This window comes from Solanum dulcamara, chromosome 11, assembly GCF_947179165.1.
Source record: "Solanum dulcamara chromosome 11, daSolDulc1.2, whole genome shotgun sequence".
NCBI lineage: Eukaryota > Viridiplantae > Streptophyta > Magnoliopsida > Solanales > Solanaceae > Solanum > Solanum dulcamara.
In genome coordinates, this window is record NC_077247.1 from 62,220,307 (window position 1) to 62,233,432 (window position 13,126).

At 33.2% G+C, this 13,126-nt stretch overlaps 1 protein-coding gene and 1 pseudogene across 1 annotated transcript; both read left to right on the forward strand.

Moving 5' to 3' along the window:
• Positions 1–1,767: 1,767 nt before the first annotated feature.
• LOC129874693 (F-box/LRR-repeat protein 4) lies at positions 1,768–3,621 on the forward strand. The gene has a single exon (XM_055950016.1). The coding sequence runs from the start codon at positions 1,945–1,947 to the stop codon at positions 3,319–3,321; it is 1,377 nt and encodes a 458-aa protein (XP_055805991.1). The 5' UTR covers positions 1,768–1,944; the 3' UTR covers positions 3,322–3,621.
• Positions 3,622–5,111: 1,490 nt separating this feature from the next.
• LOC129872793 (katanin p60 ATPase-containing subunit A1-like) lies at positions 5,112–10,492 on the forward strand (annotated as a pseudogene).
• The last annotated feature ends 2,634 nt before the right edge of the window (positions 10,493–13,126 follow it).

Here is a 13,126-nt window from a genome sequence, read left to right on the forward strand (position 1 = left end):
AATGTCACATAAATTAAGACGGAGCAAAGATATACAAAGAAAACGAAGGGTCGAGAAACGTGCAACAGGCCAAGACGAATTCGATACAAACAAATGATAGTAGGTATAGATGGTGTGGTTCCCGTCATCGGATGTCAATTTCTATTTTTCGTTTGTGAGTTTTATAGAAGTCGATTATAAAAAATATATATGTTTGTCCATTTTTAGTTGTCGATTATATAAAAAATATATGTTAATTTTATTTTAATTAAATTTAAAAAATAATTTATTATTTAAATATTTAATTTACATTTATAATTAATTATGATCATTTTTTAAAATATTAAATTTATTATATTTAAAGAATGATATAGTAAATTTATTATTTATTAAATACTTCTTAAGAGATGTATCAAGTCAAACATGAAAAAAATTAAAAATAGACGCAGGAAGTATATGCACAACCTAAGTCGTGGACAAATTGTTCTTTATATTCATAGCATTCTCTATAAAACAATTTTTACATTTTAATTTTCATTTAAATAACAGCTAAATTTTATGCACAAACTTTCAAATTCATATATTATCAGACGAATTAAGGAGTTTTATAACAGAATATAATTTTTCATAACAAATATAATATGATAATTTATAAAATATAGTACGACATGCATTGAATAGTTAAATTGTATTAACAGTAAGTATATAAACTATATAAACGGTCTTCTTAAATTGTCATCATTCATAGGTAGACACTTCAACTAAATTATTCATTTATTAGGGGTGTATCTAAAAAATACTCTTAAAGACATTTATAATAGATGACTTTACTCTCAATCCAACGGAATATCATTTTTTTTATAAAAAAAAAACATAATTCAATTTATTAGGAAATTGATTTCAAATAGTTATTTTACATTCAGAAATAAACAATGTTTGATTGCTAGTTTTTTTTCTCCTATAATACAGCTTAATTTTCCATTCATTTATTAAGAAAGTGCTTGAATATATTTAGTTGCTACATGTTTGTTATTTTGTTGTTTATGGAGTACTAAAAATGCTAAACTTCAGTTAATATGGAGTAGTAGTGCATTTGAATTTAAGTAATTAACAATTTACTTTGTTCTCACTTTTGTGTTCCAAAGTATCAATTTATTTTTGCTATTGAAAATACACACTTTAGTCCCAAGTGATAAAATGAGTAGGAACAGGGTTTTACTTATTATATATTCTACATATTAAATAACTTACTACTTTATTGAAAAGAAAATTATAAATACTAACTCTGTGATAAATAAGCAAAAGCGCACTACAACGTCTAAGCTAAAACAATGGATAGAATAATATTTTTTATGTTTTTTTAACGAGGAAATTAGGTTGAGATGGTTCAGATATGTGTAGAGAAGATGTACTAATAAATCAGTGAAGAGATATGAAAGATTGATTATAATGAGTGTTAGGAGAAATAAAGATAGATCGAAAAAAAATAATGGCATTTGATAGAACATGGCTCACCTCCAATTAACTGATCCTAGATAGAAAAATTTGAAGATCGATAATTATAATCGAAGATTAATAGATAGTTAAGTTGTGTAACACATTTTAGGAATTTATTGGGTTGGTGAGATTCTCGAGTGAGAAAGTAATGAAATTAAATCCAAACGTGAATACTCATTTTCATTGGTAAGAGATAAAAGAGAGTGACAGGCGGCACAAGAAAGTGAAACTGAGAATCTCTCCATTGCTCACTGTAAGTCTGTAATAACTTGGCATTGTGCCGTGTGTTCCACTTCAGTTACCTTCCTCTGTTTCTTTTTTAAAGTCTTTAAAACATAAAAAGGAAATTGGGAAGATAGAGAAGAAAATGAAAGCAAAATACGAGTGGTAGGTAAATAAAGACCCTCTCTATAAATAAAAAATTCAAGATTATTTCTTGTGTGTCTCGTTCCTTCCACAGTACAGAATATGGATTCAATTCTCTGTGATGAATTACTTCAAGAAATATTCCGCCGCCTTCCTCCGCCCTCTCACGCCGCTGTTTCTTTAGTCTGTAAGCGGTGGCTTCATCTTCTTCGTTCCTCAACTATTTCTCTTTCTATCTGTTTTATTGAACCCCCTTTTATCCCTCTTTTTTCCTCTTTTCTCAGTTTTCACCCTTATTTGTCTACTCTTTCTGTTACCATTAAACCCACAGTAGATTCCTCCGATCAATTGCTTGATACCGTTGCTTCTTCTTGCCCTTATCTCCGGCATCTCCGATTCTTGAATGGTTCTGTTTCTCCTGTATCTCTGTTTTCTCTTTCTGTTTCTTGCCCTAATCTTGTTTCTCTTGCTGTTACTCTTTTTAGGCCTCTTTCTTTTCTCTGGCTGACCCCTTTTGGGTGTCTTAAAGAACTCTCAATTTACTCAGCTGGGAATTCAGGGGAATTTGATTATGTTGACTTTTATGGTTCCTGTGAGTTGAATTTGGAGAGTCTTTTGTTGACTGGAATTCAATCAGGGGATAAGGGTGTTGGTTTTTTATGGAGGAATTGCAAAAAGGTGAGAACTTTGAAGTTGATAAGCTGTGAAGGGGTTGGTGATCAAGGTTCTTTTTTAGCATTTCTTAAGTGTTTGGAGGGTCTTCAAGAATTGGAATTGAGAACTTGTAGGACAATTGCTGATGGGGTTTTGTTGAAATTGTCTGAGAATTGTGCTATGTTGAATTCTTTGTTGCTCTATGATGGTGGTAGTAAAGAGGGGTTGTTTCATTTCTTGAGCCAAAGCAAATGTGGTAATTTGCAGAATCTTGATTTAAGGTTGCCTCTTGATCTTGACAACAATCATTTGACAGCTGCTGCTGAAAATTTAGGGAGTTTGAGGAGTTTAAGGTTACAAAGTTGCTGTCTTGTTACGGGTGAAGGGTTAAAGATTCTTGGAAATGCTATGGCTGATGGGCTTGAAGAATTGGCTTTGATAAATTGTGATGTAGTGGAAAGAGAATCTGGCTTGTTGACTACATTAGGACAGGATTTGAAAAGATTAAGGAAATTAGACTTGTCTTTTAATGACATGTTGCTTGATAAAGAACTGATATCAATGTTAGTATCCTGCAACAATCTGAATGAATTGAAGGTTAGGGGTTGCAAAAAGTTGACAAATTTATCCATGGTTTCACTGGCTAAGTGTTGCAAGAAATTAGAAACTGTTGATGTAATGTATTGTTGTGGGATTGAGGCACAGGGTGTTGAGTTATTTGTGTTGAATTCACCAAAGTTGAAGCTGTTACATGTTGAGGAAAATAAGGTTTCTGATGTGGCCAGGACATGGGCATCAAATAAATTCATTGAAGTTGTTGCTTGAAAATTGTTTTAGCTAATGATAAGCTGTTTATTGTTCATAACAGCTGCTGAAAAAGGTAACATTTGAATACTAAACTGTATATTTATCACATTGTTAGCAGAGAGGAATCATGTTTCCCCTGCCAAAAAATAAAACTGTTGTACAGAACATTACCTGCACTATGCAAGCAAATTAAATTTGTTATGATTACAAAGTACTAGGTACTTTTTGTTTTGGTAAGATGGATGATCACAACTAAAACATAGTGTTTGATAATATTTTGTTAATTTTTAAAAATTATATACTCATTGATATTGAGAATGCGTATTCGTAGACTAGTTCTAGAAATAGATCATCAAATAGTTGTTATTTTGCTGTTTTTATGGACTCACAAGTATTAAGATGCTAAACTTCAGCTAAGATGGAGTAGTAGTGCAGTTGAATTTAAGTAGTTTGCAAGTTACTTTGTAAAGTACTCCTAATCAAATTTCTAGAAATGACTTGAGTGATTCGTTGTTGTAAACACATGACACCTGACCGTGACTTAATTTTAAAAGTTAAGGCATGAGAAAATGATTGTCCAAGTCATATAAGCAAATCAACCGTCCGCTCTCCAATCTGTAAATGTCGATGTTCAATTGAAACGTGGGATGAAAGCCCAAACGGGAAGGGTCCATTAGCAACAGTATGGCTGGCAGCCAACCTTCAGAACAGCTTGAAGAAATCTCATTATTCTTCCACGAACACACTCTCTAAAATTGGTTCCTTTTCTTTTATTTTCTTTTTTATTTTTTCTTTCTAATTTGTGCCCTTTTATGCCTATTTTTCTTCTTCTAATTTGATGTGGTTATCATCTGATTCTTGCTATGTTGATATCAGTTGGGACTTTTGTGAGATAAAGGGTTCTTCTTTTACATTAAAGATTCACTTTTTATTGATCATCCATTTCTTCATTCCAATGCGTGAGAAAAAATAGTTGCCCAACTTAAATTTTTCGATATGAAATTGATCTTAAGTTTGTAATTGGTCATATTGGACCCGTATCACGGCCAATATCTAGTTTACTTATTTAACTGTGTGTAAAGCGACGTGACATAGTGAAATTTTAGCCGAGCGACCCCAATTTTCCTGCCTGCAAGTTGCGAGCCTTTTTCGTCTTCAATGAACCTGAACCCTTGTTCTAGTAAGCTTAAGATTATTATCTTGGTTTGAAGAAGAAGATTTGTGGCAATGGCAATCGCCATCTCAGAGGAGGAAAATCTTCGACACGTTTGACACTAATAAAGATGATCGATCATCTCTCGCTGTCGGAGTTAGTGGCTGTAGATCCCGATTTGAGTAACAATATTAAAAGGATTCCGGACATCCTTTTAGAATACATCCGCACTCACCAAGTCAATATGTATGGTGCCCATGGCCTATGCTATATTGGCTTCAGGCTAATTTATAAGCACAAAAAAACGTGACCTTGATCGTGACTTACACACCCTCACCCAATTCCAACAATTAAATAAACAAATATTTATGCAATTCCGCAGTTGAGAAGTTTTATAAGTGCGAGTCCAAAAACTATTGCCAAATGCTAGCTTGCATTTCGAATAATGTTGCTTTCATCTAGACTTAAATCACAACGTATTTTGGGATGAACAGTTTTCCTATGCTGACAATATTGCACAAAGCTTGTACTTTTAAGCCTTCCGTTCCATTTTCATTTATGTGACTAGTTACAATCTAATTGCCCCATCAGAGAGGAGAGGACGAAGAAAACCTTTGACAAGTTCGACACTAACAAAGATGACCATCTCAGCATGATGGAGCTGCTGAATTGGATCATGGCTGTAGAACCCAATTTGAATTACAGCATTCCAGAGAATCTGGACCTTCTTTCAGACTACCTCGTCTTTAGTTACTCCTTCAACCTAGTTTGTTATAGAGGCCTATGCTACACTGGCTTCAGCCTAATTTATCAGCAGAAAGAACGTGACGTTGATCGTGACTTCAACACCCTCCAATTCCAGCAAGAAAAAACTTATGCAATCCAGCAGGTATAATTCCTTGGGTCTCTAGCCGTTTGATCAAGACTCTACTTCCACACCAAATTAATATTCACTTACTTTATATTTGTGGTAGTGTTCAAAGAGGGTTGGTCTATCACCCACAAAGACAATAGAGAAGAAGAAAACGACACATCAAGTTCAGGCAAGTCTTTCGCGGAACTCCAATCTTCAAAAATCTTTCACCTTCACTTGAATTGTATTTTTTGTTTGTTAAAAAAGGTGATCTTTCTATGAAATTTTTATATGGAGGAAGGATCAACATTGCTGGGCAGGTGAATAATTACAGAAACACTGTGCAACAAGTGGTAAAAAACCCTCAAGTGCTTTTAATACTATTCGAGAACATTTTGATAATGTTGATCGAGACATAAATGACAAGACAAGATATTTTACCAAACTCCAATTGTAAATGATCTTTAATCTTCGCTCTACCTGGCCAAATTGACTATAGATGAGATCTTATATAAAAGTGGTAGACTTAACTGTTATAGTAAATAAAATTCATCAACCATACCTGAAGTTGACTGTAGCAATGGTGTACAACACATCTTCACTTAGCTGCATCCAAGAAAAAGTCAGTGGGGAGGATCAAGCTGAGTTTAAATACTGGTTATACATAACCTTTTGGTACTGACGTTGGATTTTGAATTCATAGTTTACTTAAATTTATCTCTACTTTATTTTTATGAAGCCGAGACTTTTAAGTTATTTATAATATTCTTAGCGTCTTTCTTCACAACTATCAGAATGCTGTAGTAGGCGTTAAGTCAACAGGAGAGTATAAAGGGCCTGATCCTCAACTGGCTGCTACTCTTGAAAAGGAAATCTTGAATACCAATCCAGGGGTGAGATGGGATGATGTTGCAGGACTAAATGAGGCAAAGAAGCTTTTAGAGGAAGCAGTTGTTCTCCCACTGTGGATGCCTAAATATTTCCAGGTACTTCTGATAGTTGATTCTGAATATAAGCATACTACAAAATGATGTGTGTGTTTGGTACTACGGAAGTTATATTTCAGGAAAATATCTTTCATTAGTTTCTGTGTTCCCAAAGAGGGGGGGGGGGGGGAGGGGGATGATGTCATTTTCTTTATAACTATGTTAACTCTAACTTCATATTAGTCGTTCCAAATAACATTTAGACTTTATTATTTAATCTTACTAATTACAATTTTTCATCAAAATACTTCCGAATTCGCTAGTATTATTATTTTTCCTCTTACTATTTAGTATATATTTTAGAGAAAATCAAATGAAACACCGAAAACATTTTCTAGGAATCTGTTTTCCTGAAAAAATATTTTCGTCAGAGGAAAATGACTTCTGCCATACCAAACGCGCGTCATATTTTCATTTCTTTTGCCTCGTAACAAACTGTGCATCAGAGGTGGATATGCTCCTCAACACATAGTTAAGAGAATGAGCTGATAATAGTTTTTCCTATTGAAACCTTAATTACCTCATATGTTCGTCCTCACATAATGAGGATACAATTTGATCCAATAAAAAGTTGCAATTTCTTGCTGATTTATAAGTTTTTGAGTTGCAGCTATGCACAAGTTGTAACCACATGGCACATTGATAAAAGTGTAACGAATACTTATTATGAAACTTCTATATAGTTCGCATATTCGATGTTACTTGCAGGGAATCAGGAGACCTTGGTGAGGAGTTCTTATGTTTGGTCCTCCTGGCACTGGGAAAACTCTCTTGGCCAAAGCTGTTGCTACAGTGTGGGACAACATTTCTGAGTGTTACTTGTTCTTTGTTGTGTGCAAAATGGTACGGTGAGAGTGAACGATTGGTACGGTGCTTGCTCGGGCTCCAAGTACAATTTTCATTGATGAGATTGATTCTCTTTGCAGTGCCAGAGGGTAAGTAATCTGTTACTTTCTAAAGTCATTACATATAGACGTGACATCTGAGGATATTTCTCATTGTCTTGCTGTTGTTAAGGTTTGTTTTCATCACTATATGTGATAAAACATCTAGGCATAGATATATGGTACGGGTCTACACGTCCTAGTAACTAGACTTCAATCATCTATTAGAACTTGATTGGTGATGAACCCTATATTAGTTTCATGACCAATTTGTTCTTGCTTTTTAACGAGTAAATAAGTGAAGTGTCTCTACTAGTCCAAAGCTCTGCATAGGAGCTTCAGAGAGCAGAGAAGGTTAAAACTAATTTGAAACCTTAGAAGAAACCTAGTCGGAAGGAAATTAGAGGCTGCATGTTTTATCAAAACTGAATCACACTTAAGTTTCACTTGAGCCGCTTAGTCTGCACTGAACTGATAATGTCATCCATACATACTGGCATTTATATGATTTTCAACTTCCAATTAACGCGTCTGAGCAGTGCAATTGGAGGTCGCAGCGACTTCAAACTGATATTTGCTAAGATCATATCTATAGCGTGTTAGTTATTATCTTATCAGGTCACCAATTAATGTTTCATCAACTCTGAACCGTTTTCTTAGGGCTTCTGGACAGCATGACGTGTCCCGAAGAGTGAAGTCTGAACTTCTAGTTCAGATCGATGGGTTAAACAACTCCACTAATAATAATGCAGGCAAATCAGTGACAGTTTTGGCAGCAACAAATTTTCCCTGGGGTCGTGATGAGGCACTAAGGTTAAGTTTACTCTTTAAATTCCTAATCAATATTAGCTTTCTTTTGTTTCCCTCTGATTTTTCTTCTGTTTCATCTCTGTTTCTACTGTAGGAGGCGGCTAGAAAATAGGATTTACATCCCGTTTCCTGATTTTAAGAGCCGAAAGGAGCTTATAAAGATAAACTTAAAATCAATCACGGTAAGCTCTCATTATTGTTGTTGACTAGTTTCTTAATTTGGAGATGCTGTGCTTCATTGTCTTGTAAGAAGAAGTTCATCTGCTATATTATCATCATAGGTCTCTACTCAAATATTTTCTCTGCTCTTGAAATATGACGGACAACTGCTAACCATCAAAGGAGAATCTAGTATTTAGAGTTGGTGAGTTCAAAATCAGTGGTGAATTCATTATAAGTTTTAATTTTTTCACATTGCATACAACACTTGAGCTGAAAGTAATGTGAACCATTAAACCTGCCCTAGATTCGCCTCCAGTTATTATTGCTCCTCGAGATTGAACAGAAAATTTTGTTGATACTAATAATCTATGACATGAATGACAGTTAGCTCCTGACCTGGATATTGACCAATTGGCACGAAGAACAGAAGGTTATAGTGGAGACGATCTAACAAATATCTGCAGAGATGCTTCTTTAGATGGCATGAGAGGTAGGATATCAGGGAAAACCCCAGATGAGATTAAGAACATGTCCGAGGCTGAGATTTTGGAAATTCCAGTTACGACGGATGACTTCATAGAAGCTTTAAATAAGATGCAACCCACAGTTTCTGCAGTGGACATTGAACGACATCAGAAATGGTTTTTAGAATTTGGATCAACATAGAAATCCAGGTATAACTAAAATGAGAACGCTTAAAAATTGCTAATGTAGGTTAAGTAATTTTTTTTTTTTCGGTCTGATATATACAACTATGGTGACATTGGTCAGATGCCAGTATGCCACATATAAATTCTTTTATGTTTCATTCTGTTTTGTTTCTTTCTTTATATGTTTTTTTTTTGGGGAAGTGTTTACGTTATTCCAGCAATTAGCGTGATCTGCTCAGTATGTGATTGCGGGCAGTAATTTTACTGGGCTGATTTTGTCCCCCTAATTTTAATGTGGCATCATATGGCTTCAATTTGCACGTGATTTCTAGCATGTTTGGCTAAGCTTATTTTTTTCTTAAAAGTGCTTATTTTTCTTCTTCAAAAAAGTGCGTATTTTTAAAAAGGCGAGGTGTTCGACCAATTTTTTGGGAGAAAAAAATGCTTCTGGAGAGCTGAAGATGTTGTTTTTCAGAAGCTAAAAAAATAGTTTTTCCTGAAACTACTTGGTTAAAAAATAATTTATTAGAGCCTGTTTAACATTGCTATTTTGCTACTGTTGGGAAGAACCTAAATTTTTTTGCGAGTGAAAGAGTATGAAGACTTGATTAAATTTATTAAGTCAACAATGGCATTTAAACTTAGTTTACCTGTTTTTCATCTGATAGATGGCTAAATACTGATGCAGGATCTGAGTTTTCTTGATCAAGATGACGACACTCCTATTGGTGAGCTAAGAACCTCTATTTCGGATAATGTTGGTCAATTTTATGTTCTATGCCTGTAGCATCTTAAATTTCCCGATTTTGTTGATGTAACATGCACCTGAAGTTTGTGTTACCATATGCTAAAGCAGGATTTCGAGGTACTGCTGAAGTTGGAACGCCAGAGTTTTGAACAAGGTGGCACTCAATAAAAAAAATTTTAGTAAAATTTGCAGGATAGTCTCTTAATGGTATGATGATTGCAGAATCGTGGCTCAATTTTTGCTAGGGCAGTCACCAGTAACCTCCAGGCTCAGAAGAGACTGGTGATCTCAGCTTAAACACAATTCTACAAGGCAAAAATAGGAAAATATGTGCCCGAATGTTTTTCGAGACTCTGGTAAGTCCTCCTCTATTTTTTCCATGATTAATTCCTCTTTCTTGGGGATGCAAGTCAAGTCTCAAATATTGGCGTTCTAGGGGCTATGATGCTCGGACTCTCTAAAAATACATTTTTTTGGAGGATTCGACATGCAACTGACCGCATTTTTATGAGTCCGAGCAACCTAGTCTAGATGTTGTCTAATATCAGTGGCGCTTACACTTGGTCATTTTTATCTCTGGGTGTGATTGAGTTGAGAAGAAGAAGTGAAAAATACTTTTTGCCATTTTTTTAGTTGCACAAATGATATGTTTCATTGCTGAATGAATGATCGTATTTAGTATAATATGTATCTATTGTTTGAGGAACTATTTCATCAGTTTTTTATACTACTTGTGTTCCTTTTGGAAATTGATTCCATGTGTTGGAGAATTATGGACTTGTCTATGTGAATCAAAATGTACCTTATGGTGATATAACTTTGAAAGTTACTTCCAGATTGAACATTTTCAAGCTGAGGTCATTGTAAAAGCTATTTTCCTATTGCCCCTTCTTTTGATCTTCTTTATGAAACTCTTTATAAAATGATTGGAACAGCATATCAAAAGCGATCGTCTCTAGAAGATACTCTATTGATAATCTATTGTTGCTTTATTATCTTGTTGTCCAAGTGTTTGATGGGGTCACGTGTGGCAAAATTAATTCATACAAATATGATTTGTTTAATCTGTTCAAATTTTGCTTATTAATTAACTTAATACATTTTGATTCGTTCAAATTTAATTCGATTTATTTATTTGACACATTTAATGAAGCCGTTACTTTCTTCACCTAATGCCTTAGTATTTCCTCTGATTTGTTTGCTTGGGGTCACGTATTTTAATTTTTTATCAATTCAAACGATATCACGTAAATTAGAGGAGAGAATTATAAATTTAAGCAAACATCCACGAAGCGGAGTACCATAAGGAAAACAAATAGTCGTAAAGTATAGGCGCGAATCCAAAATATTTTTTTAAGGTTCCCGCCAGTCGAGTTATCTATCGGGCAGTTCGGGCAGGACAAACTAAATAAGTGTTCGTTTAACATTATTCATTATTTTAAATTTATAATAAAGAATTTGAGTTTGAAATTTCTTTTTAGAGCAAAATAATAATGTTCGTATATATTCATTTTATGTATTATAAATCTCTATTTATTTCTTAAAAACTTTATAATTTGTGATTTATGTTACTTTATACAATCTTTTTTCAAATTTAAAATTTATCAAAATAAATAAATAAATAAATAATAGAGTATATGATTTATCAATTCAAAATGAAGGGTTAGGAACCCAATTAATTAAGTTCCATTGGATTCCTTGAAGGGTCCATGTGTACATGTTTATCTTTTTCTATTATTTCTTTCACATTTTTCCATGCATATATACATATATATATATATATATACTGCATTGGATTCTTCTTCTCCTTTATCCAATGTATATATATGTTCATTAATTAATTAGTATTAATTACTGCCAGTAACTAATTCTAGAACTGTATCTCTGAATTTCTTTACTTGAACTCATTAATTTTCAATACCTAATAGAGAATGCCTGCTAGTACAAATAAGAAAAAAGAACTGAACAGAATCTTTAAGTTTTGAGTAATTAACACAGTTCTAAAACGTAGAAATATGAATTGTGGTGCAGTGGTATGACTGCTTCCTTCTTAATCAGATTTAATCAGATTTTCACGAACTCCAAAAACGGATGGAAAATAATAAAAACAATTTCTAGAAAGTACGTTTTCAGTTCGAGTCTAGAATGTAGAAACTTTTTGGTTCAAAGCGCACGAATATATTTGAACAACATAAATTTAAATTAATCAAAACTGTAAGAGATCGTTTCGTTATCCCAAACTTGTCAACCAAACAAAACACTAAAATTTTATCCTTAAATTATTTTTTTTCTCAAAATTATTTATATTTATCTCTTACCTCAAACGATCCCTAATATTAGTCATAATCCAACCAAATTACATTATTTTCTCCATAGGTCATAAGATTATATGATATGATGTTCCTTTCTTCGAGGACACTAAGGATAGCTTCACTGTTTAGATATTTATCATTATATTATATATGTAAATAAGATTTTTTAAAAACAAATAAGAACGAAATAGTACTCTTGATTCCTTCAATGTCCCCACAAGCAAACAGCTGATAATGGACTCCATCCAATGGATTTTGAATTTGAAATTTACACAATAATTTTAAATTGATATATAATATTAATTAAATTTGTATAGATCTTGAATAATTGTTTTTGATATAAATACAAGAATAGAGAAAAAAAACTATTGATCAGTTCACGTTTAATCCTAATTAACTTTATGAAAATATGAGATGTGTACTATAGAGTGTTTGGTAGGCAATATTGTTCATTTTGCACTTGAAGTGAGTTTGAATTTGCCTGAACATTTGTAGGATATTTTTAAATTTTTTCATGTTTGGTTAATCGATTTTAAAAAAATATTATCTTTTCACGACCCTCTAACACATGATCCCACACCCTCACCTACCCCCATAACCCCATCCACACCCCTACCTTTCACAGATAATATTTTTTATTTACTTATCAAACATAAAAATAAAAAAATAAAAAAGAGCAAAAAAAACTACTACTTACATTTTCCTGTGTACCAAACAAATCCTGAGTCAAAATTTCCAATTGACAATAGTGCACATGAAAAGGCAGTCAAATTTCATTCACAGTGCACATATATAAAAGTAAAATTTAAACCATTTTTCTTACTAGTACTAGCTTGTTTAAATTCCACCATAAATGGCGTTTGAACTTTTGACTTGTACTCTTTTTCATGTATTTAATTAAAGGGCTATTAATATTTTTTAGTAATTATAGCCGATACTTGTTCTATCTGTATGCTTCAAAATTCAAATAAGCTTCTTTAGACTAGACAGACAACTTTTTTCCAAATATTTGGTGTATTTTTTTTTCAAATAAAAAATCAGTTTATCAGTTTGGTTCATTTTTCCACCTTGAGGGTCTTTCGGAAATAGTCATCCTACCTTGATAGGAGTCAGGTCTGCATACACTTTATCCTCCCCAGACCCCACATTGTGGGATTTCATTGGGTCGTTGTTGTTGTTCATTTAACATAAAACAGAGAATTTAAAATTTCAAAATAATATATTAAAAGTTCTTAAAATTTTAAATTATGTATCTCCAATTTCCA